This window comes from Rhopilema esculentum, chromosome 6, assembly GCF_057945365.1.
Source record: "Rhopilema esculentum isolate cy_ngs chromosome 6, ASM5794536v1, whole genome shotgun sequence".
Classification (NCBI taxonomy): Eukaryota; Metazoa; Cnidaria; class Scyphozoa; order Rhizostomeae; family Rhizostomatidae; genus Rhopilema; species Rhopilema esculentum.
In genome coordinates, this window is record NC_142820.1 from 3387847 (window position 1) to 3412005 (window position 24159).

At 36.5% G+C, this 24159-nt stretch overlaps 2 protein-coding genes across 8 annotated transcripts in view; one reads left to right on the forward strand and one right to left on the reverse strand.

Moving 5' to 3' along the window:
- Positions 1 to 24159, reverse strand: part of LOC135686453 (UPF0462 protein C4orf33 homolog) — an 85823-nt gene that overhangs the window by 27040 nt on the left and 34624 nt on the right. The gene's annotated exons all lie outside the window — the stretch shown is intronic.
- On the forward strand, positions 1980 to 9123 carry LOC135686448 (steroid 17-alpha-hydroxylase/17,20 lyase). 2 transcript variants are annotated; one of them, XM_065202680.2, is made up of 3 exons: positions 1980 to 2404; positions 2547 to 2684; positions 6161 to 9123. In XM_065202680.2, the coding sequence occupies exon 3, from the start codon at positions 6238 to 6240 to the stop codon at positions 7744 to 7746; it is 1509 nt and encodes a 502-aa protein (XP_065058752.1). In that variant the 5' UTR covers positions 1980 to 2404; positions 2547 to 2684; positions 6161 to 6237; the 3' UTR covers positions 7747 to 9123. The 2 variants fall into 2 exon arrangements, with proteins under 2 accessions (XP_065058752.1, XP_065058751.1); XM_065202679.2 differs by having other exon boundaries at positions 1980 to 2684.

The window sequence follows — 24159 nt, forward strand, 5'->3', positions numbered from 1 at the left end:
AAGGCAATGAAAAACAGATAATCAGAAGCTCTACAACCAGATCCATACTGGTTGACACAAGCATTTACTATTGGTTACATTATCAAAAGAAGATTGTAAGAGAAATTGCCTTTAAGCTTTGGTTAGACATACGATGGAAAGAATGATCTGGCCTACAGCTGGTATTAGTGTGGTTTATAGGAAAAAAATTTCTTTACATATTCTAATTTTGAACATACATTTGATAAATAAATAAGAAATGGCACGAAGAGGATATACAGAGAAAAACGTTTCTTAACGGCTTGATGACAAAAATATCCGATCTTCAACGTTAAAAAAGCTGTGAATATCTGCAGAAAATACTGGAGTCAGCATAATAATTCCAAAATTCTTTTCACACAAATTATGTTCATCTTGTGCAGGGCCCCGCACACCCTCCGCTAAAAAACTGCAAGATCTGCAGCGCTCTAGTGATGAAATCGAAGAAAATTCCGTAACCAATGAGGACTAGGCCATGGGAAAAATTATGGTGAGGTGATCAGCTTAAAGCAGACGATGATGAGTGGAACTACATTTTCTTCTGGAGTTCCAGCAAAGGAGACAGTGATGAAGGATAAATGGATCCATATCAATTTCTGTACAACGAAATTTTAATTTTGAATGACTTTTTTAACTAGCTAAAGATTTTTAGGCATCCTTTCACGCGTTATTCTATTATCCTTAAAAGGCGATGACGTCATAAAATGATGATGGCGTCATGAAAGAACGTTTAAAAGTAAGTATAATAGAAATTCAATACATCTTTAAAAGCACTGAATGTGTGCAATTCGAATATGGAACATATTTGACAATGATAGTTGCGAGAAAACAATTAAAAAGGTTCAAAGTGAATTTTCTCCAAGTTGATGACGTCATCACAAAATTTGACTTACGTTCTAGATATTTTTCATTTCATCTCAGATTTGAAATCTGCATAGTTAATTTAGTGGAAAAATGCAAAAAAAGTTGAGTTCGAGTCCTTGGCCGATTTTTAAAGATTTTTGATCATTTTTTTGATGACGTCATCAAAAACAGTAACTTCCAGTGATAATTTTTTTTGGCCCATCTTGGATTTGGAATCTCCATGGTCGATTTAGTAAGAATGTGAAATAAAATTTGAGGTTAGGCAGTTTGCTAGTTTTTTCTACAAAATTCCCTGTCTATATGATTTCACGATGCGTTCGCAAAAACTCAACTGAAAATGGTTTTGGCAGGAGAAGGACACCAAGGAGCGATATCCCCTTTCAAGTCATTTGCTTCTCTTGCAATATATCACACTGTACTCATGTCCACTCCAACGGCAAATATTGGTCAAATCTTTAGAAATGTCTAAATTTTGAAAACGCAGAAACTCGCAACCGAACAGTCCAAACGCCATGAAGTTTGCAGTATAGACTAATCACAACATGAACATTTCAAATCTGCGATCCGTTTTTGAAAAAATCAATAGCTAGCGAGATACATATCTATGACGTCAACTGAGAATAGGCCAAAACCAGGACTCCTGTCCGAGTCAAGTGACCTTAAAAAAATGCCTTCTGAAAGGTTTTAATCAGTTTTTGGCAACCATCTTGATTTGATGACAATTGTGTCCTGATGACCCTCAAAAGATTCTTTTGGTCAAAAGAGACTGCAGTGACAATTTGCGTTTCGAGTGCATCGCCCATGAAAATGCTAGTCTGCGCGAGCACCTTGAAAAACTATTAGTTAAACAATTCTTTTTTCATTTAGCATCATAACTCCGGCTATTTGGTAATTGAAACTTTTGCTCTATACCATATGACATTTTGACCTTTTATAGACGCTGGGAATGGTTAAGTATCTTATCCTTTTCAAATGCTTAATTTATTTCGATTTATCACGATTTTATCAAAACACAGAGCTGACTTGAGCCAATTACGCGTCAGGATTTCGCCACAATTCGCTTTGTTAACAAAAACCGCAAAAGAAGCGCAAAGAAATATGGTGCGTGTATTTGTTCGACAGCAGACAAACGAGAGCAGACATCGCGGCGGACGCTGCAGAGAGCATCTCCAGAAGTTTGAACCTTGGATCCAGAGTGAATGACTGTTACACTAAGCAGATGAGGTTGGCGCACTTACAGTTGTGATTTACAGTCATTTCAAACTGGTGACATTTTGTGGTTCCTTTAAATATATAGCTCTTCACGGGGAGCTGATCGTTTTCAGTGGAACACTGGCTTCAAATCAGTTCATTTGTTGCTGCATTTAAAGCTGAGACTCCAGATCAAGGAACATACCAGGAATATATGAAAAAGACATTCTGAAATTAATCAGGCTACGCGCTCTCGTTAGTCAAGAACTACAGGCTGCGAGCAAAAGGCAAATCGAACGACTCACAGAGCTCATTGAACAGACATTTGAAGGTAAGATTGCCCTTGAGTTTAAGGAAGCAACAGGACAAGAGCTACAAGGATTGCAGCGTTTTGTTGGTTTTTCGTCGTTCAATACTCTTTCAATATCGCTGCTCATATCCTGTTTATGAAGTCAGCTATATTTCATTCTCAGCAGATTTGGAGAGCTCTTAAGGGAGCATTCGGGCGATTCTTCTATCACGATATAAAAGTTGTCGTAACACAAACCTCACCTCTGAACCATCCTACATCCTGGAATAGAAGAGCAATCATTTCTCTTTTGGATATCAAGGTAAGTGTTTTTCTACTCAATGATTATTTTTCAGTAAATAATCTCGAGAACATTTCTGGTCATTGAAAACAGTTAGGAATGATTTAATGGTGTGAATTAGAATAAGTCAAATTCCGCATTGATCAGCGTTGGGCAATCAACTGGCCAAGTTTGCTTAGATATTTGCTCTTCGCATATGTTGGCTTACAAGAGGATATATTTAAACAAAGAACTTTTCTTATAATCAACCATAAGTTGACATTTGTTTTATATAGGTTTTTTAAGTAATAAGGTGCTTCCAAATGGACATTGCAACCAGTCGTGGCTCAAGTGATTAGTAGCTACGGGCTTTCAAACAAACATATAGTTTTTTGAACCAATGATATGTGTTAAGTTATATTATTTTCGTAATTCGTCCGAAGATATGGCTGTTCACGGAGAACAACTATGCATGACATTTCGACAGAAATCCAGTTCAGCATTTCAATGCAAACGATGCCTTTCTTTATGCATATCCCATCTCAACAGGAACCGTGATAATATTATTGTCGATGCTTACTTCAAAATAAAGCATAGTAAAACTGCGAATAGGAAATACTAGCTAAGGTGAAGTAACGATTTTTTAATTGTAAGTCGAATCCAAAGGATTAATTAGATCGATTTACTGTTTTCAGAAAATCCTATCGATCATAAATTTCTTTCTCTCCAAGTAATTTCCGTTAGAAAATTTTAGTTTTAACAGCAGCACAAGCGTTTAGGCAGAAACTGCTCACTACGTCGACAATTTTTGGTTTCTCGCGGGACATTTCATTAAATGATTCGATCGCGCTAAATATTTTAACGACAGGCAACTGATTCCAATGAAATACTTTTTGGCAACCACGTCAAAGTGTTTGGAATCGCACTCGTTTTTCATTATATTCAATATTTAAATGAGCAACTCTCATGGGTGAACCCCAGGGGCCTTGGTCTGCCCATACCCTAATTGATGGTATGCCGGTGTGAGTACGAAATTTTGTGGAAAACACTCATTTATCGTTCATCGTTCATCGAGGGGTTTGTGGTTGCATTGCATTTCATCTCTTTGTTGTGATGAATTCAATTGCGATTAGGCCCTTATCTTCCAATTCTCTCCTTTTCATTTTATGGAATCTTTGGTGGCTTTACAATTCCCGCAGTCTAGCAATGAGAAAAGAGACAAAGCACTCTCTAAAACAGGTCTAAATTCACTGGCCTTTGAAGAAACTGGAGTTGGGGCAAAATCATTCTCTACTGCTGCTCTCTTCTCGTAGATCACTATGACAACTAGGTATTCCCGTGGTTCACGAGCGCAAATGTTGATTTTTCATTTCTGATACACCATCCGTCTGAAATGTGGTTACCAAATCCTTGAGGACTGGATAAGTCCATTCTATTCACTCTTCTGAAATTATTTTCAGGTTTCATTGCATATTTCTTTATCATCCTAGCCCACAAAGTACACCGTAAATTTATCTCGTATATGTGAGTGCAAGAGTAACTCACAGCAATTCTAACTTACTGGCTAGGCCCTGCAATAGGATTTGTTAGGGTTCACATTGTAGAGTTGTAACTAAAATCTGTGAAAATGTAATTTATGAATTGCTGATCTGCGAATATAGCATATTATTTAGCTAAAACTTTGAAATTGATATGAGATAAGCTCAATGAAATGGTTTTCGAAACAAATTCACTAGTAAAAGACAATCCAACGTAGTTTAAGTTACCTCGAAGAGACAATCTTTCCGTAATCGTCAATTGGGAAAGTTCCACGCCCAAATTTCACAAAATTGTAGAGCCCCACAATTTCATTTTTGGTACTGCTATGGACAAGCTGTAGTCAATGGAAGTCAATTTTTGCAACGAACTTCTATTAAGATTTACTGAGACTTCTCATGTTTTATGTTTTAAATTTTAAGGAAAGTAGAACATGAAGTAATAAGCAACATTTTGAAATAGTTACTTTTTTGCTACTGGTTTCAGCTCTAATCATCAATAAATATTTGTCAATAAAATGTGGCAGCATCCTGCAGTTAAACAAACACTCATTACTGAAACCATGATTGAAGTATAGGTTATCCCCAGCTAAAAGCAGCTGGTTATTATTGAGAAGATAAAATACTCAGATTGAAAATTGCAAGTCTTTCCTCAATTTGCATAATGATTGAAAACACACCCAAGAAATCCATCTCTTTGTGTCAACCCTTTTTTACTTTTTAATGTTGCGCAAACAGGTTTACAATCAAACTACGAATTTTTGGTTGTCAATCGTTTTGGTTTTTCTTCCAGCAACTTTTCAAATGCTTGTCAGTAGCTATGTCGGCAATACATGCAACTAAATTGCAAAAGAAATAAATATAAACAGTTATGTTATCATAAAATAAGTTGTTATAGATTGATATATTCTATCAACCCATGCAACTTAATAATGCATTAGATTTACAGGTTTTTATTCAGATGCCAAAATGCCAATTTGCTCCATTTCTAAATACCTTTCCCACATCAATCAAGGACCAGGGATCTTTCCTTTGCTCAAAGATATGCCGCCTGTCTTTTTGCGAGCAATAAGTACCGCCATGCTTAGCAAACAGGCCAAGCGAAATAAAATTGATCATCATTGATGATAAACAGAGCTTAATTACATAAGATTTTTGATTTACCTAGAAGCTTTGTCAGAAAGATATCCTTCTAGATGTTCTATTAGCCGTTCAGTTATATAGTCGACTTAATCGAAATATAACTAGCGGCTTTACGCATTAAGTTGCAATTTTTATCGTATTTCTCAACATTGTGCAATAAACATCTGAACAACAAAGCAAAAGTTTCGAAAATCAGACCACGCCTTTTTTTCCAAATTGATGTGCCACATCTCCAATTATATCTTTCTCCAAATTGTTACTTGTTTCGTGGACTTTAAACAGTATTTTGCCATTTTAGTGTTTTCGGTTTTCAACTTTAGAAATAATCAGATTAAAGGTTGTATTCAAAAAGTGGCTCTGCAAGAAATGCAGCAAACAAATACAGCGATCTTCTTTTTCCAAAATAAAACGTGAGACATAATATGGTACACTTGAAATGCAGATAAAAAGACAAACCTAACTATTTCGAAACTCGTGAAATGAAAACAAATGAGGTTTATAACATTACATACAACTAATCCATGGTTGGTATGATCATAAGAATGCTAAGGAAGTGTGAAATGAATCTATTTGCAGGACCGAACCCATTTTTGCTAAAAATACTCTCAACAAAATTACAACAAACACCTCGAACTTTTTCTCAATTCTGATTGACAGTTTTATGACACTGTTAATTAGAGAAACTGTTACATAACAATTCTGAAAACGTGCTCATCGATCTCATTTATGCAGACATCAAATATTTGATTCTGAATTTAGCCCTTCTATACTAGATCCATTCACGCACAAATTACGTCACTTTAGTTGTTCTTTAGTTTTAAATCTATGTTTGCCTTGCAGATAATATTGGGTCAGCTGCTTGAGGTGCACGCGTGACACGACAATCTAATGAACGATCGCAAAGCAAGCAGAGCAAAATGATCGACTATCTCATATTCGCAGCAGTTTTCTTGGCTCTTATTGCAGCATTTATCGGATTTGCATTGAAGCGGTCATCAAATCATGAAAAGTTCTCAAGACTTCCACCATCTCCGCCACGATACCCTCTTCTGGGGAATTTGCTACAGTTGAAAAAGAGCCCGCACTTAGACATTACTGAATTATCTAAAGAGTACGGTGGTATCTTCACATTCTGGTTTGGCAGAGCAAAGCCTGTTGTAATATTAAGCGATCAAAAGATAGTAAGAGAGGCATTCGTGCAGGGAGCTACAGCACTGTCAGGAAGACCTCAAAGATACACTGGCAGTGTCTACACGAAAAATTTCAAGGGCGTCGTTCTCAGAGATGATAATAAAGAATGGGCCTTCCAAAGGCGTCTTGGACATCAAGCTTTAAAAACATTAGGTGAAGAAAAATTCTTCACTGAGAGTGCAATTCATGATGAATGCAAGGCCTTGGTCGACCGCATCAACAGGCACATCGTTTTCAGCAACCTGATGGATATTTGCAAATACATGGAGTTGTCTTCACTTAATGTTCTCTGTGCACTTCTTTTCGGATCCCGTTACTCCGAGGAAGACCCAGAGTTTCATCGAATTTCATTGGCGAATTCCTGGTTCATCGAAGGCATCAAAGCAGCCAATATAGTTGACGGCTTTCCGATATTACGGTACTTACCTTACAGGCCGCTGAAGTTGCTGCGCGATTTTGTCAAGGTCCGCGATGAAATTTTAGAGAGGAAACTAAAGGAACACGAAGAATCATTTGTTCCTGGTGCAATACGAGACTTTACGGACGCCCTAATTGAAACGCAGAGGCAAGAACAAAACAAGATGAACCATACGCGTGAAGACAGTCTTGCTTTGATGGCTGATCTTTTCCTCACTGGTACCGAAACAACATCAACAGCTCTAAAATGGGCCATTTTGTACCTTTCGGTATGGCCCGAAACCCAAGAGAAAGCATACGAAGCTTTGCAGCATTTCCAAGTAGAAAAGCTGAAGTTTAGTGATAGGAAGAATCTGCCATACATCGAGGCATTGATGGCAGAAGTTCTGAGAATGGGCTCAATCTCGCCACTCTCGGTTCCACACAAAGCAACTTGTGACACGGAGTTGTGCGGTTACAAACTGCCAAAGGGAATCATCCTGATGATGAACCTTTACGCCATGCACCATGACCCAAATCAATGGGATGAACCGGAGCAATTCAAACCAGAAAGATTTATCCATCCGGAAGGACATTTCTTCATTCCGAATTCCAGCTACCTTCCCTTCTCGGTCGGTAAAAGAGTTTGCCTTGGAGAGACACTTGCAAAGCGGGAGCTGTTTCTGTTCTTATCTTATCTTATCAACAATTTCAGATTTGATAAATGTGAAAATGAAGAGGTCGACATGGAGGGCAAATTTGGTGCTACGCTCACACCTAAACCGTTCCGAGTAAAAGTGACAAGAAGGACACTAGAACAGATAACTATAAAGTCATGATCTTTCTTTGCAACCAGATTTGACAAGTTTTAAAAAATTTCTTGATATTTAATTCATTGTAACATCCACACATTTGAAATCGCAAAGTTTTTCTTTGATTAAACAAGGCCAATTGTTTAATTAGCTAAATTGATTTCAAATTTAGTCACATCTATTAACAGGCACCAATTTAATTTTTTTCGTTTCTATGTTGTGAATATTAATCTCTGCTGGATGGAAATTTCAAAACATTAACATATTCTTTAACATATTCTTATTCGATTTAAAATGTTCTTATGATTTGCTATGGTACATTTCCTTTTCCTGTGCAACGAATAGCAAAAAAGTTATCTTGATCGCTCTGTCCAGTCCACCATTATAGAAAGGTTGGAAGACAAGACAACTACGTTGCAATTACTTATAACGCTGTTTCAGCAAAGCCAAACTAGCACATTGTAAGCTAGCATCTCCCTTTGGGCAAATAAGAATTTATATACTTCCCATATTTGGCATTTCTATTCCACGTTTTTAAGGAATTAATCTTTTGATCTTCATACAATAAACCTTGAACAATTTTAGACTTACTGAATTGGTAGTAAAGAAAAAATGCAGTGAAATCTAATCAAACATGTTAATTTTGAATTGAATATTTGGAGGAGTTTAAAATGCCCTGACTTATGGCTATACTCAAGACTGGATTGGAAGCACGCTATTTCAAGAATTAAATTTAACTTCGTCGGCTGATGTAGTACAAATTAACTATCACTTTAATGTATGTATTGCATGGAAACAATAAAATGGTATCTATAACAAGTAAAAATTCGATAACCGTTCTCTTTCTATCACCTTTTCTTTGTTTGTCTTTATCGTACATTGTCAAATTTTAACCATCACTTAGCTTTAAGGTATCGAACGTGTATGGAAAACAGGTTTCCTTTTAATGTCGCATCCAAAACTATATGATGCCATCTTGCAATTGGCGGGTTAAAATTTTCATACAAGTTCTTACTGATTGTTACCTTCTGCAAGGTGGAAATACAAATTATTTATAATAAACTGTTCATAATGAATTTTTAACTATAAATAGGCCCTCAAATGGGTATGATAGCATATTTGGTCCTTTTCTCTTTTGAAACCGTATTAATTGTAACTTTTCTATTTCACTATGTTTTTTTGCCCCTTCCGATCCCCCCTTCCTGATACATACAAGTTTCTCAGTACTTGAATTTTATTGAGTTGACAAGGTGTAAAAGCTTGAGGTAGTATTCATTCTTTACCTTCTGAGTATACTCATTCCTTCATATCGCACAGACTAAGGCGACAAACACGTCCTGGGTAAAGTTTTCATTACTGAAATTTTTATTATTTGATTCTTTCAAAATTGTTTGTGCCTTGCTGATTGTGAAACAGGAGCCCACCAAAGAATCAATAACGTTTACTCTGATTGAGATGAAAATACAAAACTTTTTTAAAGATTCCTTTTTTACAAAAAGGAAGTCATGTAGCTCTTGCATATGATAAACTGTCAAATTTGCATTAAGATGTTTAATTGCTAAACAATTTTCCTTCAGAGTTACGCAATAGAAAAAATTCACTCAACTGTTCTTTCCAGACACATTGCCTTCTAAACATGCTTCAATACCCGAAGTCTCACTAAAAAGGACGTTTGAGAAATATGAAGTTTATTTTGCGATTCAGGCTGATAGAAATGTGCATCCAATTTAACTACGAATTAGATTACTTTACAGTTACGCTTTGTGGAGACATCTCATAGCTATGACGTCACAGTAAAATACCATGCTTATCAAAAATTTGTTTAAGAGATAATCAGAGAGGACAAATGAGCCGCCTGTAGAAAAGTTAACAGGAATGTTATGAAACAGGAACCAGACCGTACAAGAATTTACAAGCTTTCTATTTTTCTAGGTTTACTTATTTACCAGGTTTATTTTGGATAGTAGAAACGCTTGTACAATAAATACCTATATAAAAGAAACTGTGATTTTCCGTAACAAGAAGAAATTGTTCCTTTACTTTTGCGTATTGCCTTTTATATCGAAGTTGTTTAATCGGGAAAAAGTCAGCCTGAATATTTTCAATCCAAAGTTTCTTCTTTGCGGGTTTTCACTCAATAAGGAGAACTTTTTGACTGGAGAAAGATTGATAGCGAACGTCAGTGATCAAAGTAAACAACCGAATTCTCCCATTACCCTCGTTAACAGGCATTTTGTCATTGAACTGGTTAACTTCTGAAACATGAAATGTTTTTTTTATCTTCTATCAACGAATATTGTCACTTATTTTTTAACACGGCAGTAATAAGGTATAAACTGGAGTGTTAAGCTGTTTGGTATATCGATTGGTTTTGTTTGTTCCATTATTCCAGCATGGAAGTAAGTGGAGTAAGTATCGTCAATTTTCTTGACAATGTCATAAGCTCGTTTGAAACTATTCGAAACTTAATAAATGTAGGAAAGGCACAAAGCATCTTATGCAAAAAACACTCAAGGCCCAAGAACTTAGCCTTGTGGATCGCTAATCAAGAAAAGTGGGATTTAGATATATTTCTAATATTCTTGCTACCTTTTTTGCCCTGTCAAGTACCTTTAGAAATGCTATGCTAAATTCTTATGAAGGAAGGCTGCGAAGACTGTAAGTGAATGCAACTTTAGCAAAAGGCCAAATCTTGCTTCATTTCATGATAAACTGCAGCTCTATTTCATTCTACTATAACACGATAGTTATCTTCTTTTTTATGATATCATGTGGTTTCTTTTCGTATAAGGGTTAACGTTAATCCGGTACAGTTCACCTGCATTTTGAATATCTCTTGGAATATATAGAATCGGATTTCTATGTGACAAAATATATGTCATGATATTAGTGGGTCAGAAAGAAGTTGCTTAAACCGTTGATATATGCCGCTAAATCTCAAACTATGGTTACAAGCTATTTTAAATTATTTTAAGCTTTTGTGAAAGCAGTTGAGCTTCTTTTAGCTTTAGCAAATGAACAAGGGTGGTCTACCATAATAGAAACAAGCCCCGCTAAAAAACTCTATACAAACGTTTGTAAGCAGTTGGGGTGGATGGATTAAGTATCCTTATGCAAATAAAAAGGCAAACTGTAAAGAAAATCGTTCAAACATTGGTCCTTTCAAAGAAGGGCGATAAATTTTTCGAAAATACTCAAGAAAGATGAGAAAGATGGTGATCCATTTGATATGAGAATTTTTTCTTTGTATAGAAAAGCGCAAGGCTTGTATTCTTTATCAAACACAGCAAAAATTTCTTTACGTTGGGTCAATGGACTTCTCCTTTTTCTACCAAGTTACCTCAAATAGAAATAAAAAATACACTCTGAAACTCCCCTTAAATGAGACTGATTCTTTTAAAACAAAAGAGGTGAAAATATGGAGATTCTAATGAAGTCTACATGGTTCAATTATGTCGGTAAAATTATTAATAGAGATTCTTCAAAATTGACGATTCTCAGTTAGGAACTGTGGGTAACTGTCATGATTTTATCGATGTAAATGCGAATAGCTGGTAATTGAAGGGTTGGAAGGAGCTGGTCACAACACAACTTCTTGGAAACTGGATGTGCAACGGTGTTGTTGTTGTTGTTTTGCTGTTTTCAATATATCGTGATTCTCTACGTATACACAACGTCATACCGTAAATCCTCGAATTAGCCCCTGAGGACTTGTTTATTTTTTTATACTTTTTGATGGGAGGGGGGGGGGGGGATACTCGAAGAGGGCTTATACAAGGGGAGGCTTATGAAATCATAGTAGACATTAAGAAGACATTTTTAAAAGACCTCTTATTTTTTAGCATTAATTTCATTATGAACATTTAATCAATTATTACCAAAAGTATGAATTTTTGTGGTAATTCAACAAAAAACCAAAAGCAACCTCCAATGGCAACAATCAACAAATCGAGGGGCCCCAATTCGAGGATTTACGGTAGCAGTGGGGGCTTATTCGAGGGGGGGGGGGGGGGGCTTATTGATAATTTGTAGTTCCAGGGTGAGGCTTATTCGAGGTGGGCTTTTCGAGGGGAGGGGGGGATGGTGATTCAAGGATTTATGATATGCAACATTTGCAAAGTTGATCAGCCTTAATCGAATGAAAGTAAAATGTTTGCAAACTTATTGCTGGATGAAACTGACATTAGGTTATAGTATAGAAGAAAAACATCCCCTAAAATAAGAGTATTATAAAATGCAAAAGAGTTTAGCTGCCAGAAGTGAAGTAAGAGTAGGGTAAGCTGGGAGATGGAATAACTATTAATTAAAGTAGCGGATAGAAAAACTATTTGATGTGATTAAAACGTCAGCTTTGAAACGATTCATTGCAATTTAATAACCTTCAATAATTCTGATTAATTTCAGCGCTTTGAGATGCCGATAGTATAATTATGTAACTAGCTTAGGAAGTACCATGAATGTATATTGTTTGACTAATCTTTAGACACACAATCAAACTGAAAACTAACACAAGAAGAATGAAAGCCATTTACTTTAGTCCTTTATTGTCCAATGACACTTCCATTTCTACTGGCGTTTACTCACCTTGCAAATACTAATTACGACAAGTACTGGAATTCATGAATCAAGGAAATTCGATAAATTAATATTAATGGGATATTAACTTCTTACTGACTTTTAATTGCTGTATTTTCCTGATTTCAAACAAACTGTAAACTTAAACAGCTATAAAGTGATGGTTTTTATTGTCATTGTTTAAAGATGGATGGGGTCTGTTTCCGGAAATGAATGGGAAGGAAGATGATACTTTAGAAAGAGTTTTACATTTGTACGCTGCCAGCATGCATCTAGCAGTGACTCTAGTCGTCTATCATGAACAAAACTATTCTAGAAGTTCCAGAATAGCACCACAATGAAACTTACGATATAAGCCCATTGCTTCCAGCTTTCAATACATTAATCTGCATTTCAATTTTAGCACTATTCATACCTTCATTCATAAAACTTACAAGTATTTTAAACTGATTCCCTTAAATTTCTTTGATTTTGGATTTAGTGTCGAGTTTGTGCTCAAGCCCAATCTCAAGGCAATCGTTATGGGGGAGGGGGCATGAGGGGTGTGACAAAAATGTTCAGAAAAGCAGGAAAATTTTTGCTCTTTAGGGGTTTGCTAACTTTGTTGCCTAGTTTTTGCAAATTTTCGAACCTATCTGCAATTAGAGGATGGGTTACCCCTTTTGTCAGCCATTGAGGCCTGGATTCCCTGTGAACGCTTGTGAAAGCTTGCAGGTTTGGTACTTCAATAGTATAGGGCGTTGAAAGCTGTAGACCAATAAAATATAATATCAACTTTATGTCACTGGCGTCTAAAGCAAAGCTAGTGCTTTCATACAATGCCGTCATTGCAGAAGGGTACACGTTTCCTAGGGGAAACTTTAATTCCCAGAGAGCAGAAAAAGAGAAGGAACTAAATGTCTAATTATTGCACTCTTGAAATGTGGTTTTCAACTCATTCTTATTTCATTTCATTGTCAATTATTCAAGATGCTTACGGTGGCCTGGGTATCCAAATTCAAATTTGTGTTAAAGTGAAGTCTGTGTTGGTCTGTGCAATAAATCTTTACACTTGTCGGTCTGGCATGTCGCCTGCACTATGTTTTACGGCTCGGTATTTTCTGTGCTTGAGTCTGTAACAGCTAGAAATAAGACATCATCTTGGCGAGGGATTATAACATCATTTTTGTTAGGACCTCTGTTAGTCGTTACATTTACTTAAAAGCTTTGTGAAATATAAATGATTTATTGAAAGGAATAACTTTTTTCCTTTTACAAGTTTTGAAAGAATGTGGTGAAAATTTAAAATCAACATATTTGATGGTTTAAGACGATGAATTCCTACAATATTTACAGATTTTGTTCGGAGTGCACATCAATGCAAATAAAAAGAAACTGTTGTATTTATTGGCAGGGTACAATCCAAGTACTTAGGTCTGAAGATCTTCGAACACTCAGTTTTTTTGGGTTATCTCTGAAAAAGTTAGGGTGGCCTTCAGCCCCCAGCCCCCTAGCTCTCCAGCCCCCCAAGCCCCCCAGTGGCGCCGTGCCTGGACTTGTGGGCACTTAACAGGCAGTTATGAAAGCAGTTAAGGGTGTAAAAATTTTGTAATCAAAATCTTCCTGGGTGCAGTTACATAATTTTTGTTGCATGAATGAGCGAATTCAAAATTTGCACGAGACATGTCATTTAATCTTGTGGCCTCCATATTTGATGGTGACTTTGAGTCACTTTGAGCACATGCCTAAGGTTATTAAAATACCACCTTTTCTAAAACTGGCATAAATCTAATTAGGAAAAATGAAATTTTGAATATAGAACAAAGGAATGCGCTAAAACATTTAGAAGCTTAAGCATGAATAAGTTTAATGAATTGTTGATCCACTTTTAGTTGCACTCGTTTCTAAAATCAAATATATTTTGCAAAAAAGTGAGGGGGCAATGGGCCCCCGCCCCCCCCCCCTTCGTCTGAGACCGTGACTTGAAGAAGGTGGCTGCAATAAATGGCTGAAATGCTACTTTGCAATAAGCGATACAAGTTCATGGCTAGAATATTGAAATAAGGTTCAATTCAGGGAAATCGTAAAGCGGAAAGAAACCAGTTCGAGGGTTTGGGTACTAGTATTATTTAAGCCGGTCGATTGCAGCTATGCTTATTTTATTTAGTTCAAGAAATTGTGAGAACAAAATGCAAATATTGAAATATATTCATACATAATCATTTTGTTTACAAACTGCCATATGGAAGCAGAATTCCTTTTTTGCATTATTTTCAGTGTGTCAGGTTAAAGGCAGCCATATCAAGAAAGGTTTACAACCAGGCGATTTTCGTTAAAGGTTTATCGCTCATACCTCCTGGGGGGGGGGGGTACTACCATTATGGCCTGACAGGGGGGTCCGGTCAGGGTCAATGAGGGCCAACAATAAAATCTTAGAAAATTACCCTCAAATTGTAGTACTTTTTGACAAACCCCTCAAACGGTAGCGTAAAAGCTGAAAATATTTCCTTGCTAGCATCCATTTTTTTGTGCTCTTCTGGTCCTTTTTTGACAAATTTCTTCATAATTGATTGTTGTTGTTTCGGGAATAATAAATCTTGGTCATTATCTATAACAAATCGCAAGCTAAACTGAGCAGTTCAGTTATTATCGAAAATAGGCCATTTGGTAGCCATTTGGTTAGACCCTCAAACAGACTGGACCCCCCTGTCAGGCCTTAATGGGTGTACCTCCCCGGGCTATACCTCCACCCTCTTGAGCACCCCTACCCTTAAGATATGCAAGCGCTTTTCCAGGGCTGTTGCCTCAGGTTAAATGGTCAAGATTGAAAGTGCTTTTCAATAAGAAAGTTTACCAAAAGAAACAGAGAGGCATGAACTGAGTTTCTTCTCAACAAAGTTGTATGGAATAATTTTGATTGAACAGAAAACATGAATCCAGAAAATACTCGGACCAATTAAAGCATTGGTTGATACTTATAGAGTGGTCCTGTGAGGGCTGAACACATTGTTTGTTTTCTATTTCATGAATATGAAACAGAAAATTAGCTGTTAAATCGATGAGCTGGTTATTAGATGAAAAGTACACTCGCCGGATGTTCATTAATTATCAAAATAATGATGAGACTGACGGAAAGGCTAAGAATGAATGAAGCTTTGAATAGCGTCCCTGATCTCAACGTCAAAGGGTTCTTCTTTCTTACTTATTGATAAAAGTTAAATAACTGCTACCATAGCAACAATGAAAACAAATTGGACGGGATTGGAGTTACAGGCCAAAAGAACTAAATATACCTCAGACAATATAAAGTATTATCTAGAATGGTTTTGCAGATTTACTATATTTGGTATTGATTAAAAATCAGACATTCGACATCATGAAAGAACGCTCTGTGATCAGCTTGAAACTTTTGCAGCTTGATTCTAAATGAACAGTTTTATTTGATTGATAGGAGATGGTGAAAGATACCATAGATAAAGCAGGGCTGCCGTTGTGTGTGTGCGTATGTGTGTGTGCGCGTGTGGGGGGGGGGGGGGAGCTGGGGGGCTCTGGAAGCTAGGGGGCTCTGGAAGCTGGGGGCTCTGGAAGCTGGGGGGCTCAACCTCCTTGTTAAATTCAGAGAGATTTTGGAGTCTGTGTTGGAAACCCTTTGAAATCTAATATATTTTCCGTGAAAGTGCAATTTCCTATCATTAAGTGTGAGTCAGTGAGCCGGCATACACAACAGAGAATTTTTAACACAAATGCAAGTTTATTAGGCGTGATAATGGGTGTTGCTCTAGAAGTCACCTACGGCAAAGCCCCTCCTAATTTTTTAGGGTGGCACCCCTGAGAAAAGGTGTTTTTTAACTTTGAGAAAACGAAAAGTCTGATTAGAAATACCCCTTCACGCCAAGAAGTGGGTAATAGCTAACCACACTTTAAAAATTCAGGTAAAATCTTGCAAATATTCCTCGAAGCCATTTATTGCAAAAGCACCCGTCTATTAAGGCCACTGGCCTTCTTTTGATATGCGGTTACTGTCCACAGGTTGGTAGGTGAGTTTAATCTTCTTCCAATTATTAAGTAAGGGTACACTATGTAATCAAAGATTATACGCGCAGATAAAATATAAGTTAAATTGGATAGGTCATAGACTAGTTTCAGAATTTATCAAAAGGTGACGCTAACAACGCTTCTTGCCTATGTGACAATCGTGTATAAAGAGGGACTGACTAATATATGCTCAATTTTTTTACGAAACTAAGCTAGAGGTTAGCATTTGGTTTTGTTAAAATTTTTGTTGTTCTCAGTACTGTAGTTTCTTCAAAGGTTTCTCTAATACCAAGATTCACATGAAATTTAACTCCTAATGAGTCAAAATGAGAACTTTTCATCGTCAATTTGAAAAGAATTATTTCGACCCCATCTTGAAAAGGAGAATTTTCGAGCAGTTTCTTAAGGTTGAGGGTGAGGGAGAGTGGTTACAATCTTAGGTTAAGTGTAAGAGTGTAAAAGAAGAGTGAAAGTGTGAAGTATTTGAGTAACTTTGCAATAATTTTTGATGTCATCTCATGAGAGGAGAATCAGGTCATTGACAATAAGTCTATGTATTTCTATGTGTGTGGATTTTGTTTGACCAAGGTCAAGACCATTGGCAATGCGAGGTTATTCCAGGACACCTTGTCAGCATCCAAAGCAAACTACGCATCGAGATTAAGCAGCTACCAGATTAAATACAAATGCAAGAAAATAATGCTGGCATTTTCAGCAAAGGAACAAGTTTGCTAAAAGCTTAGGTGACCTCGCGGTCCTTATCCTTGAGACAACGATTCAAAGGCTGCCTCACAAGACAGGGACTTCGACAAAGACAAAGTAAATTTCTTTAATCTTAAGTGAGGAACACTAAAGCTAAGACCAGTCAAGCTAAGCTGTCGATCAGAATTCCATAATAACATTGTGGCTGTAATGCAACAACAATTGCCTCAAATTTCAGAACTTGGCGATTAAGGGATTCAGAATAATTCCTTTTCTGCCCTGACAATCCTGAAACTGTCAAGGATTTCTTTTGTAAGGAAGGACACAAGTTCTGAGAAGGTCGAAGAATGCTTAATAGCCATTGACGCACGCACGAAAAAGATATGTGGGAACATGATACCCCGCTAGGGGAAAGAGTACAAGAGACTTGGCAACTGTTGTCCGGGGGGACTGGGACAAAAGTATGCTTTAAAAACCTTACTGCACCGTAACATACTGATAATTTGATTACTGTAAATCAGGAGGCAGCATATAAGTAAGCAGGGATCAGGGAGCATAGACCTCCCACTTATCAATTAGCTATTCTGTAAATCTTGTATTTAATATATTTAATAACTTTTTCCGCTCTAGAGCCTCACCAAAGGAAAGATCAATGTAGCTTTTACGTATGAGTTAAGTATAGTTAGTTATTCCTGCTTAACTATTTATCGAATCTTTTTATAAGCAAATGTTTCATTTCAAGTTCCAGTGACATTTGTCGATACCCCAACGTATTATTCGCAAAGCATGCAACAATGTAAGAAAGGGTCAGGGCTGCAACACGGAACGAGATTCAGTGAGGCCATGCCCCTTTTTTTGGTGAATGAAAGATTAACACAGCCCAGATTTCACGAAAGTAGACCTTTCGATGGCAACAAATACATTGAACAAAGATCCACAAATAATATAACTGCAGCTAAATTCCACCATAACAGGGGCTAGGGTGCTCGGATGATCTTATCTTACCCTGGGTGCCAGAGCCTCAGAGAATCGGTGAAAGACCATCAGTTGCATAACAGAGGTAGCCGGGGGCTCTAAGTGATGTTCAGTTCGGGGCCCACAAGTTAAAAGCATTTGGTAAACAATATAGACAAAGCATAAAATGGTAACCAACAGACTTCCCCCTCACTCAGACTGGTATATCATACGGGCTTGGGGTGCTTTGAACAAAAACACCAACTTAAATATAAAATAGCAAAAACCGTTTTTGGGGCCCCTAGAAATTGGATACCCTTGGCTTTAGTACAAAAGGCAACTTTAGTACGTTACGCCATTGCTAACTATTCCTCTTCAGTCACAAATTCTAACTAACCCAGATAAGCTTTCGTGCTCTCTGTTGCATAAACAAGTAACATCGACAGGCTGAGGAAGGGTATGTTCTTTGCGAAGGTTTACAGTAATCTAGTTCGTGAGATAGGTTTGGAATGTTCTACGCTTTCAAAGTATTATTTAATAAAGGACGTTAATTCTGGAAATGCAATTATGATTAAAACTGTCAAAGTAGTTGTCGTAGCGTGGAAAAGGCTAAATAATTAAACAGTAGGATGGAGATGAAGGATTACGGTTAATAATAAGGGTATATTCCAATCGTATGCAGTAAATAGAAAGATAATATCAAACACTGAAAACAGTGGCGGCGGCAATCACTAGGCTGTTGGTTTGAAGGGGAAGGTTCAAATATAAGCCACACCCTTTTTAAAGTAAGTAAACACTCTTTTATCAGCAAGGAACGCCAATTTTACTAATTGCGAGCGCCAACGAATAGGATTTGGTTACAAAAAGGCAGTTGCAATATCATAGAATCACATCACATAAAATACGAGACTTTCTTATCGAATTAAGACAAAATACAGATCGGTCCTATCAAAAGCTAGGGTCGTGGCGCCTCCCTCAAGTCCCTTCCTATGCCTCGCCGTATACTCAACAAACTAATAATGCTGAAGAAGTCCGGTCGTTTTTCCTGCTTGATGGGCGACGGATGCTATCAGAAGTCAGAAGGTAACTCCAGTTATCAAGGCAGTGAAAAAAGTTAATTCACGGTATACATTAAAGAGCAAATGAAGAGGAGGTTACAAACAGTGAAGCGTTAGTAGGACATAGCGCCCTGGCCAGAGGCGAGTTAAACGGAGAAGAGGTATTAGAAGGGGTATTAGAAGTGCACTTTGTCAGAGGCTTAAGTGCCTTTGCTAAGGTTTTTTCTTGTCACCATTCTAACACCATTTAAGCATAAAATCTTCTGCCATAATCTCTTTAACCTAAAGGAAATGCGAATGCTTGACAAGAGCAAATAAGCGAAAAACACAAAGCTATGTGTAATTGATTTGCCTTTACTGAATATATATATTCAACACATGATGCACTTTAAACCTGTTTCAGGATGCTAATCAAATTAAGTGCCCAAGTGTGACATCATCAACAACTTGTTACACAATATTTTTAGCGCATTAGGAATTACCTCTAAATGTGCAAAAGTAGCTACATTTGTTGAAAATTGTTCGAGATATGGCCAATGATTAATTTTGACTTGGTTCAAAAGGTACCTGCTTCTTATGTTATGTCATGAACTCTAAAGGAGTTCTAATTTGCTGGAAGAGTATTATAAAATGCATCTAAATATAGAAGGTCTAAAGAATATAGTAAAACGTTGGGTGAGTGACTTGTCAAGTAAAGTAAGCGTTAAATTTTTCAGTTGAAGGACAAACACATACCTTATCTGAAGGAAGAACAAAGTACCATCTTTCATATGAAAAATTAATTTAATTGAAGGAAAAAATCACATTAGATACATCATTTAAACAATCCCCCCTCCCCCCCCCTCTTAAAACTTAGGGAAGGATCCAGAAAGATTTGTTTGTGGAGAGCTCAAGTAGTGCATCGCCTTGGTGAATTTCCCACTTGCATATAGTGTATCAGATTTCAACGAAAAAGAAGGATTTTCAGCGATTTTCAGATAAAACAATAGGATTTTCACGAAGGTGTACGATTTTTCCAAGAAAAGATTTGCCCCTCTGTGCATCACAACGCTTGTTCATTCGCTGCTCTCTACGATTGAAATGGAAACTTGCAAAATATTCCGTGTTTGCCCTTTCATATAGAAGGGAAAAAAGTTAATTTGTGTTATGTAATCATTTAGCATTGTATAATTTATTCGATGTTTTTCTTGCAAGAAGAAGATTAAATTGCTTAACGGAATTATATTAACTGAGACAAGCATTAACTAGCATCAGGTATTTCATTGAAATTTCAAGTAATGCAAAAATTTGAAGGTACATTTGATTGTGAGTTTGGTGTTTATAATGCATGGCGGTTGTAGTTAAACAGTTTTAAGACTCTTTTTTGTTTAAAGTCATTCTGAACTAGCTGTTAAATTTCATGCTATTCTTTTAAACACCATTTTGATGCTGAGCATTTCAAAGTTCTTCATTCATATCAACCAAGTTGTTCTCTATACAAGTGAAATGTGCTTTGCTTAGTGGTGTGATTTGACGAAAACATTATTGATCAACGATAACGATATTATTCAAAAAGTGTCAGTGGCTCAGTAAAAGAGGGGGGGGGGGGGGTGCCAAGTTTTGTCACTTATCAAATATGCAAAGATCTTATGGCGGAATGATAGAAAAGAGGTAATTTTAATTGCCTGATTTGAGTATAATTACGGGGATAGTATACTGACCTTGCACCTACTGGGGGACATGTAACACATGTTTGAACAGTTTTTTGTGGATAATGATGGAACATGACATTCATATAGTCTTAAGCCCATTATAATGTGAGTAAATGCTATTCGTCATTATCAGTCAATCCTGCTCTGGTAACTTATTCCATATCTTGAAGTAATCTAGCAGACATGAATTATTGCGCAGCTTATGCATACCTGAGATGGATCAGCTAGCTCCACTAGTTAGCATTTTGTGGACCATTTGATATATCAGATATGCTTCCTTTGGTAAGATTATCCATCAAAATATACCATTAAATGCTGGCTAGAAATTGAATACCAATTAAAAGAAAGGAAAAATGCACTAATTGGATACATAGAAATAATAGAGGGCGTGTTTCAAATGGCGTTGATAGATTGGCAACCACTTTTTGACAGGTTTTTGGTGTATTTTATAGTTATAGGAATTAGGAAATAGCATACACTTTTAATTCAAGAGCCATTTTGCTTTCTTACAGATGACTTATTAAACTCATTGCTGATATTAGATATTAGTCTAGTTTTTAAAATTAAATCAGTATCTCCAAAATTATAGTTTAATCCTTGCAGGCTGTTCCCTTATTACCCTCTGTCAGGTATCTATCAAATTTAATTAATGTCATTAGACTGGGCCTATTAGATACATTCTTCCAGCTTGTAATCGCATACAAAAAACTTTCCGGAACGGAAATGAGGTTCACAGATAGCTGGCCGCAGCTATGCAGCCTCGAACCCACTCAGGGTTTTCTAACATAGCCGTCTCATGTTATGTAATGTTTTGTGGCTTAGTGTCGGTCAGTGATGGATCTTCTGTAACCGCCTAATCTGTAAAAATGAGATACCAAGATATTAATGACAAAGAAATAAAGGGATATCGAAACGCTCCATGAACAAAGAGTTTGTCTTGAATGAAATCGAATTCTTTCGGCTTAGATTACTTTCAACACAGGTTTTTTTAATACTTCGAATAGTTATCATTTACTTGGAAAAGAGTCATCTTATGAGAAGCAACCGAAATTAAATATTTGCACAGGACGGAACTGGGGAATAAAGAATATTCTTCAATTCAACAACATGCTTGTACAAATTAAACTTGAGATCAGATTCCATGGTAACCAATAACAGATTCCATGGTAACCATCGGTGGTGACTAGAGTCCGGTGGAGCATCATGGCCAACAGAGGATAAATACCAAACAGAGGATAAATTTGTATCGATCTAAGAATGTTGAGATGGCACGTTCTACAATAAATGTCTGTTTGATGTTTCACGATTAGAAATTCGTTAGCAGGGTTTTTGATTTAAGGGGAATACAAGAATTACACTCACTTTTTCTATAACAAAAACTGGCTATAAGAAACGAGTACTAGACTTTCAGAAAAAATTTGGAAAACTTCAGTACTCGAAGCAAAAAAATAAGTCACTATTTAATCGTGATAAAACTGAGAACAACGAAATTTTTTAAAATCCAAGAACATGATTGCCCTGGTCTAGAACTTAAGACACGAGGGATAAAAATATACTTCCCACATCTAAATACTGCATCAGAACGGAAGGGAATATCTTGACGCGATAAAAAAGGTCACGAACATTTCATAACATCATTCTCGATATCATAATTAAGAAACTCTTTAGAAACAACGAGTATTGAAATTTCCAGAACATTAGGAAACTGGATAACTCAACATCGACCTTTGTTTGTTACAAAAAAATGAGTGTAGGCAGATCTATTTACCTAATGTACCCTGGTACAGCAGCCTAGCCCTATTAGTCTTCGTCTCAAGCCTTCAGGTTGTTCCATGAAAAGATTCATCCTTACAGATGGTATGAATTTAAACTGAGAACACAAGAGATGTTGCACAGTTATTTTAGTTATTCAATTGCAGAAAATCGAAGCTAAGGTGCTTGCTTCTACTGAGGTGCTGTGAATGAATGAGTTTTTAACGTTAATGATAAGGATGGCAAGAACAAATCTAAGGAGGCTAGCCGGATTTATACTTCGAGCCACTTCTTTTATGTTCAGTTATCTCTCTGTTCGGGACTCATTAAATCAAAAGGACAAGGGATTTATTGTTTAATCTCTTAAATGAGAACTTAAGAGAACCACAAATCTGAATTAAAGGACATCAACTCTTCATTACTTTGATAGTTAGTAAAGTATGATAGTCAGAAAGTACATTTTAATTACTTTTGTACAGTACATTACATTTTAATTAAAAAAAACCCAACATGGAATGCAAAATAACTCAAAAAAGGAAAATATAAAAATAGAACACGTGGGCGTTTGTAAACCAAATTATCAACGCTAGTTTCGTGTTTTTAATTTTGAATTTCTGATTAACTTTTTTTTGACTTGAACACCGTTTCAAATATGCATTTATATAAAGAAACCAAGAAGCAGATTTAAAGAGTATTAGTGGCATTACAATAACTGCAAAACAACATGAAAGAGCTGAAATCCAGCATGAAATGCAAACTTAGGCAGAAAAGCAAAAATTTAGAACACGAGAACGATCCACTGCCTTTCCTTTGTTGTTAGCTCTAAGAATGTCAAGATGAGGAGACTTGTGAAAGCTCTTAAAGCCAAATCCATAATTGATGAATATTTAGCCGTACAGAGGAGTATAACCAATAATAGCTGTGCTAAGTTCGTAATGCTCACTTACAATAGGGTTCTAAAGTGTGACGCCATCGAAAACCTATTTTTAGAATTTTTGAATTTTAACCACAAAGCGTAAAAGATCACCATGAAATACTTTCAAATACGCAAAATTGGCCAAATATGTCTAAAATCGGTTGAGATATGGCTAATGAAAGATTTAAAGTTTGTTAACGAATCAGAGACCGAAATACAGAGGTTTGATGGGGAGAGAACCAATAAACATGTGGCCATATCTCTGCCATTTCGTAATACACTTGCCTGATTTTGCACATTTAGAGGTATTTTATGTTGCTCTTTTAGGTTATGGGATCCAAATTAAAAAATTCTAAAAAATATTTTTGTGACGTCATCACTTTAGAACTCTATACTAGCTAAAACCCATACAGTAGAAACCCGCATAAAAGAACCCTGCATAAAAGAACCTGTTTGTAATAAGAACCTTGAGGCTAACATTTAATTTTCTAAACCCCATAATTAGGAACCCCCAACAGGCTGAAATTTGAAAAGGTTCATATATATATATATATATATAAGTAAAAAGGGTTTTTAGAGTGGTTTTTTACACCCTTTTCACACCGGCAAATTAAACCAGCTTAGAGTTAATTCAGATTTTGGTAGGTTGCATTTTATTTGGACAATCTAACAAGACAAATCCATTTGACTGCTTGAAACGTAACATGAAAAACAAAGCTGGTTTTGGTGTGTCCGTTAGAATTCTTGCGGTGAAAAACATTGTTTATGTGTGCAAGGC

Coding starts and splice junctions, on each gene's coding strand:
- LOC135686448 (XM_065202679.2), top strand. CDS start 6,238: ATGATCGACTATCTCATATTCGCAGCAGTTTTCTTGGCTCTTATTGCA.